Raw genomic sequence first — 7,631 nt, forward strand, 5'->3', positions numbered from 1 at the left:
ACATAGTAGTTGGTTTCTCAAACGAGCGGATTTCTTTCCCTGTTTGTCTCCAGTTTTTGTCGAGCAATCAAATGAGATTTATGAAACATCTGTTTCAACATCGACACACAATCGAGTTCCAAAATAATAGTAGGTATTCTCCCTTTTTATCACTAATATTTGATCGAAGAATCCAATGAGGATTGAAGAGACGACGAATTCAACATTGATACATCTAATCAAAATATCAATTATAAGCTATTAAAATTTTTGAATTCATAAACATTCAACTTCAAAAATCATACAGATCAAAGCTTTTGTCGTATAACAAGGGCGAATAACATAGTTTATTCAATTTTGATACTACACTGTGGAAGATGGGACTCTCAAGTCAATACATTTAAGTTTTGAATACATTATGTCATGATTAAAATTATATGATTTGGTTCAGGAAACAAATGTGTACAAGAGATATATGAAGAATGTATGAATGTTGTATATATCTATATTCTGTAGTGTGCATATGATTTGGTTCAGGAAAAAAATCTGTGTATAAAAGATGTATGAACGTTGTATATATATATATATAGACACACACACATTCTTTAAAAAAATCTATATGTATGCAATACTGGTTGAGCCTCTTCCATGCGAAACTACATGGAATAGACCAATGCATGTAATGCAAGAGATTGTGTTAACAGTTAAAAGTTTTTAGGGATGTATTTGATGTGTATGTCAAATGAATGTATTATGTATGAAATGTGGTAAACACAATAATCAACACACATCTCAATTTGATACAAGCAAGATTCCAAACACACTTCATACACATATCAGTTTTTAGTATCTTAAAGACTAATTTATATAGAATTGATACACATCATATACACTCAGTGACCTCACATATCTCAAAACCGTTATAGATCAGATTCCATACAAACCTGTATCAGTTTCTATAGTATATATATAACTTATACAGATTTCTTATACACAATGATCACACATGTCTCAATGATACATATCAGTTTTCATACACTTAATACAAAGGTGAGTAATCAAAAACTTTCTATTACTAATGTATACAAAATTTATATACATTTCATACACAAATTACAACACACTTCTTAGTAAGAAAATAAACAGTTCGACTACTAATTTATCATAAATTATACACATTTCATACAATCAACTGTGAGAAGAAAAAAAACATCTCAGAGTTAAAAAGGATTCTAATGCCTTCAATTTAGACGACGATTTCTTCTTCTTTGATGTTTCGGCTTTGTCAACCTCAGTGCTTCTAACTTTCGGAATATCGATTTGTCTTCGAAATTGTTGTAGCCTGTTTGTGATTTCTCCAAAGAAATCTTAGTTTTTTGTTGGACTACGTCGGAATCACACTTTGTCTGTCATGTTTGAGTATAATCCTAATCTCTCTGGATTATGGGAGATTTTTCACCCACATTTCAATGCTTGTTGCAGACGCAACTCTAGGTATAAGCCTGATTGATGCCCAAACTCTAGAAACATCACGTATTTGACAATATAACTACATCGTATCTCTAGTACCATTATCATTGAGAAAAATACAAATGGTGGAATTCAATTGCAATCCCTTTGCTAAGGTAACCGCTCATAACATCTAAGTTGACCATAAATAGCTGAAAATGCATCTTCTTCATGTCTTTTCATAATTAGATGCGCAAAGCACTAAAATGTTAAATATGCTATTCAAGTTAAATGGAAAAAGATGATTTGGTATATTTCAGTATCAGTTGCTCAATCTTGTGTGCGGTTACTGCCAACTGAAACATAAAAGCTTGAGCCAATACCTTCAGCTTGCTTATAGCACGCAAGCAGTCATCCTCAGATATTGTTTCGTGAAGAGCTTTCTTTCTCTGGAAAAAGAGATTTGGGTGATGTTAGTGATGGGGTAGTGGTTGAGGGGTTAGTGATCGAGAAGATGAAGAAGAAGAAGGGTGCCGGGTGCCGGGTGGGGGTGGGTTGAGGGGTTATTTATATTTTACAATAAAGGAAAAATAAATTAACTAAAAGAAAAGAAAAATAATTTAAAATTTAAAAGAAATCTGATTTGGCGCTGACGTGGTGCTGACGTGGCAGGTGAGTGTATTACACTTTCCATTGTGCAAGTGGTCATCAATTTGCAGAGGGTAAATAATTTTAGTTTTTAGATGTTCATGTGTGTAATAGGTCGTCCGTATAGTTTAGATGTGATATCGACATTTTGGGTATAGTTTAAGGATGATTTGATGTATTTTGCCAAATTATAAGTATTGAACTCGTAACGAAAACTCCAACCTTTCTTATAATTGCTAGTTTTTTAAACTAAAGAGAAGCAAATGTTTGTGTGCATAGCAATATGCAACACTCGGAAGTTACCTTAACAAGTAAATATAAATATATAATAACAAGAAAGCTTTGTTCAAAAATCAAAATCAAAATCAAAAACACTATGAATTATGTACAATACTGAAGTTCCTTCTATAGAGACACAATGTTAAATATCCAGACCATAAACGGTATATCTACATTTTGATAGAAAACGTCAAACAAATAATACCTTATGTAACCACTCTAAAAGCCAAGAGCCACTCTATCTTATTATTTTAGCAAACTACATAGTATAAGCTTATTTTCTAATTCCAACTTAACGCATTCAGTCCTTTCATTTTTTCTTATTTCAATTTTCGCCCCTCCAATTTTTCATCTGGCTAACACTATACACATTATTGTTCTTATAGACAAAGCTATCAAACACTGGCCTTCTTGGGAGAAAGCACTAGTGTTTTGAGTGATTGGAAGAGCTGCATTTGTAGAACTAAAACTGTATATTTTGTGTATATTAGTAAGACTTAATATTCTATGAGTAGTCCTCCCATTGGGGCTCTATGTGGAATTCCCTTTCTTCGCTTGGCCGTTCTGTAATTAACAGAAGTTGGAGGGGGCGTCGATGGAATAAAGCTTTGGACCTTGTTAATGGCTCTTCGGTACCGGCCGTGGCTACTGCTGCTATACGAGTCATCGGAGTCTGATGCTACCGCAGTCAGCCGCCTCTTCGCGGGTAACTGCCTCGGCTTCTTAACAAAGTTTTTCGAGGTCCCAATAACCTGCAAACATCGAGTTGGAATCGATTATATAAATCATTTGTATTCATTATGTCCTATTTGGACCAATTCAATTCACATAATATATCTGTTTAATATCAAAGACATGTAATCAAGATTTGAATCTCATCTCCAGTTGGGGTACAAAATAAATGCAAGAAAGGGTCATTGACCTCTGGAAGTTTTTAAAAATGTCGTCGAGTGTGTGTCGGATCCTTCAAAGTAATGCATTTTTAAAGTATCCTACACACGAGTGCGACAATATTTTTGGAGAGTTTGTGTAACATACTCATCGACAGTTCCAATTCCTAACAACTTTGAAATTTCCAATTAAAAAGCTGTTGATTCTGCCAAAGTTTTCCTATCAATAGACTAGTAAATGTGAGTGAAATTTCCACACCCCATTCAATGCCAAACACACCAGCAACGACCATTAAACCAAATATACCTTGAAATCTACGCTATTCAAGATTCTTGGACACGCCCAATTAATTTAATGCCATTAAAAGTCAAATGCAGAAAATTTGGTAAAGGAAAAATTAAAAAAAGAATTTCTCTAGAAGGGCATTGATGTTTTATGTCACGGTGCCCAGAATCTTCAAAAATGTCAACGAGTCCGTGTCGGATCATCCAAAAATGCTACATTTTTTGAGGATCGGACACGCATGCTGCAACATTTTTGGAGAATCCAAACAACATAGCGGCCAGGTGTGTATTGGATCCTCCAAAAATGTCATTAAAAGTCAAATAAATGTAGAAAAATTTAGTCAAGGAAAAAAAATAAAAGGATTTCTCTAGAAAGGCATTGTTGTTTTATGCTATGTTGTTCAGACACTTTAAAAGTACTATCAGATGTGTGTCCGATCCTCCAAAAGTTATGAATTTTTGAAAAATTCGACACGGATGTGACAACATTTTACGTACCTTGCAACCAAGAGAGCAGAATTTGAAGGAATCAAGAAGGCTCCTTTCACAAACTTGACATGTATTAGTGACACCTTTGCCTGGCCTAGGCTGTGGCCTTTCATTCAAGAAGACAACCTTAGCACTGTTGATAATGTATGTTTGGACTGAAGAAATGTCCAAATACTTCTGAATCTCATTCACCCTTATCACATCATGGTATGATGACCTCCTTATCTGTCCAACCAAACAAAAAACAGAGCACCTAAAATCAATCATTCATTCTTGCTACACTTTGTTCCTTTTGGAATAAAACTATACATTGCGTAAAATGACATTTCGGTGTACTAAGCTTTTGTTATGGTCACAATTGTTTGAATACCAGAAAATTCAATTGAATTCCCTTGGTCAAGAAAATTGCACCATACAGATACGTTAAAAGTGATCTTTTGAGTATTTATATAAATTGTTGAATCTCGTTGGCAAAGGCAAATGCAGCGTTTTAAAACCGAGTTCATCTGAACCTAGTACTTTCAATGCGGAACATAAATTATGTGTAAATATCAGCTAAAATTACAACAAATAGTGAACCCATAATTTTAAAATATAATGGGTTCAATGATAAAAAATCTTAAAGATTAAACTCATAAAGCTTAAATTCTAAATCTGTCTCTGCCTGTTGAAATCAAGGAGGACCTTAGTGTGATGGAAAATGCAATTCAATTGCTACTTAATAATAAAAATAATAATAACAATAATAATAATAATAATAAAGAGAAAATTGAGATACCTGAATGGCCATATGGTCCTTGTGATGGGTTAAACAAAGAGAGCAAAGAGGGCCATTGATACAGTCAAGGCAATACATATTGCATTCACTCTTATGAGAATCAGCATGTAATTTGCATTGAACAAAAAATCTTTCTTTAAGCAATGGCTTCAACCATGGTGGCCAATTATTTTCTTCTTCATCAGGTCCTCCAGCTCCCTATACACACCCAAAAAAAAAAAACAAGTGTCAGCAAAAAAAAAACAAAAAAAACAGAGTTGATGGGCCTGTTTGAACATGATTTTTTTTTTTCATTTTTCAAATTTTTTTTTGCAGCATGGGATGATTTTTTGGTTAGTTTTTGAAGATGAAGGGATTTTTGAAAAATTGTTCAAGACCAGTTTTTTTTCTAGTAAAATACATGTCCAAATACAGCTTCAACTTTCATATACTGCCATTTTTGAACTACAACTTCAATAAATAAAAAACATAGTTAAAGGGTCTGTTTGGACATGAGTTTTTTTTTTTTGTCCTTATTTTCATTTTCTTTTTTTTTGGCATTGTAATGATTTTTTGATTAGTTTTTGAAGATGAACTCAGTTTTGAAAAATTGGTCAAAACTAGTTTTTTCAAATAAAATGCATGTTCAAATACAGCTTCAACTTTCAATAAAATGTCAGTTCAAATATAGCTTCAACTTTCAAATATCATTTCCGAACTACAACTTCAAAAAAAAAAAAAAAAAAAAAAAAAAAAAAAAAACAAATTTACGTTCAAACGCTTACTAAATCAATGAAATCGATGAATGAATGGATGGAAAACCACAAAAGGGATTTTGGGCTTTTGGAAGATGAGTTTTTAAAAATTTGAAAAATTTGTATATGAGAAAAAACAATTCTTTCATAAAACTTTTTCAAGTGAAATGCATGTCGAAATACAACTAACTTTCAAGTACCATTTCTAAACTTCAAGTGAATTATTTTTCACTCACGAAATGTAACCTTTTCAAGTGAAATGCATATCTAAATAAAATTTCAACTTTCAAAAAACATTTTTAAACTTCAACTTCAAATTTCTTTTTTAAAAATTCCAACCAAATTTATGTCCAAATGCCTATAAAATCAATGAATTTGATTAAAATGAATGAAAAGGAACAAAAGGTGTATTGGAATTTGTTAAAATTTACCATAACTCTTCTGTTCTTGTGCTTGATTTCAAGGACTGTGGAATCTTGATTATCAATGGCCACTTTGAAAAGACTGTTCTTTTTTAGTAATAATTTGAAGCACTTTTTTTTTTTTGTTGCTTCTCAATATGCTTAGAGAGAAAAAAAAACAGAGAGAGATAGGAGTGTGTTTGGCATTGGGAAAATTAGGAAGTGAAGGTGGAGATACAGAGAGAGAAAAAAAGGAGGGTACTTGTAGTGGGGGAGGGGAAGAAAAGGGGTGGGTGGGTTAGTGAATAAAATTCAATAGCATATGAAATATTTTTTTTTATTTTACACCTTGTTTGGATGGTTGTTAGATACAGTTTCACAATGTATCATGTTATGTTATATTTTTTGATGAATATGATATTTGGTATCGTTTTCGCATGCTTCGTTACGTAATGCCACACATCAGCAATTTAAAGGATAAATCTATGAGAAAAGTAAGTACGGAATAGAGCTGCTATAAAATGATAGGATAAGGGATAAAATAAGATTATTAGATAATAAGCAAAAATAGAATGAGAAGAAAAAATAAGGTAACGACGCGATCACACCAAATAAGTCGTTACATAAAATGAGATTTTTCGTTGTTACCTAACGATGGATATAATGATACGATATAGTAAAATTTAAGTAACAATAAAATAAATATTGTATTTATACTAACAACAAAAAAACGATATAATACTAGGTAACAACCATCCGAAAGCTGTAAAGAATTACGTATGTCTTTTAGTTAGCTAATGAAGAGGTAGTAAAGTGGCATTTGCACAAGGATCTTTTTATAAGCGCTATTTAAATTTTATTTTTCGTTAACCAATTAGACTAAATTTGTCTAGAAAACAAATGTTGATAAAATTAGGTTAAAAGATGAAATTAGTCCACTGAATTAATAGGTCAATGGGGAAAGAATTTAAAGAGTGGTCTTAAAGTTATCAGGCGCGGAAGTGTTTTCGTTACCGCTTTGGTAGAATTTAATAGTTTTAGCTAAAAATTTGTATTGTGTTGAAAATTTTATTTAATATATATAAGTAAATTTATTCAGAATTCAGTAAATTATCTCTTTTAAAATTTAAAATATAAATTTAAAATTTTGAATTCGCCTCTGAAAACCACACATTATAAAAATCCATCAATAAGAAGATTGGACTCTGCATATACAAATTAGGTGGAGTAAAAAAAGTGGTGTAGATTTTCTCCTTACGGGCTAGATAGACGTGAGGCTCGTCCGAAATAAATTAATAAAGGGATTAAGCTTGCACGCAAGTGAATGTTAATTTCAATTTTGGAAAATAACGTTTAATGTCTAGCTTAAACATATTTAATAACCGAAAAATAAAATAGCTGATCTGCTGTAATTGATTAAATTATATAAAAAAAAGTTTTTGCATCATTGTAAATAATTTAAATTTTCTTTATATAGTGACAAATGTGAATGTTAATTTCAATTTTAAGAAAATAACGCATAATGTCTATCTTAAACATATTTAATAATCGAAAAACAAAATACTTAATCTGCTATAATTGATTAAATTATATAAAAATAAGTTCTTGCATCATTGTAAATAATTTAAATTTTCTTTATATAGCGACAAATGTGAATGTTAATTTCAATTTTAAGAAAATAACGCATAATGTCTATCTT

The 7,631-nt window shown here is 31.5% G+C and overlaps 1 protein-coding gene across 1 annotated transcript; it reads right to left on the bottom strand.

Annotated features, from left to right (window-relative positions):
• Positions 1-2,417: 2,417 nt before the first annotated feature.
• Positions 2,418-6,181, bottom strand: LOC132609725 (protein RGF1 INDUCIBLE TRANSCRIPTION FACTOR 1-like). The gene is made up of 4 exons (XM_060323852.1): positions 5,963-6,181; positions 4,798-4,995; positions 4,029-4,244; positions 2,418-3,107 (listed from the first exon to the last, which is right to left on the bottom strand). Exons 1-4 carry the CDS (start codon positions 5,963-5,965, stop codon positions 2,853-2,855), a joined length of 672 nt encoding a protein of 223 aa, XP_060179835.1. The 5' UTR covers positions 5,966-6,181; the 3' UTR covers positions 2,418-2,852.
• Between the last annotated feature and the right edge of the window lie 1,450 nt (positions 6,182-7,631).

The sequence above is a fragment of the Lycium barbarum genome, chromosome 9 (assembly GCF_019175385.1).
Source record: "Lycium barbarum isolate Lr01 chromosome 9, ASM1917538v2, whole genome shotgun sequence".
NCBI lineage: Eukaryota > Viridiplantae > Streptophyta > Magnoliopsida > Solanales > Solanaceae > Lycium > Lycium barbarum.

What these genes read in the sequence shown, in the direction of transcription:
- LOC132609725 (XM_060323852.1), bottom strand. An exon ending in AGGACCATATGGCCATTCAG is followed by an intron (nt 4,245 to 4,797) that starts GTATCTCAATTT and finishes TTGGTTGGACAG; the next exon opens with ATAAGGAGGTCATCATACCA. An exon ending in TCTGCTCTCTTGGTTGCAAG is followed by an intron (nt 3,108 to 4,028) that starts GTACGTAAAATG and finishes CGATGTTTGCAG; the next exon opens with GTTATTGGGACCTCGAAAAA.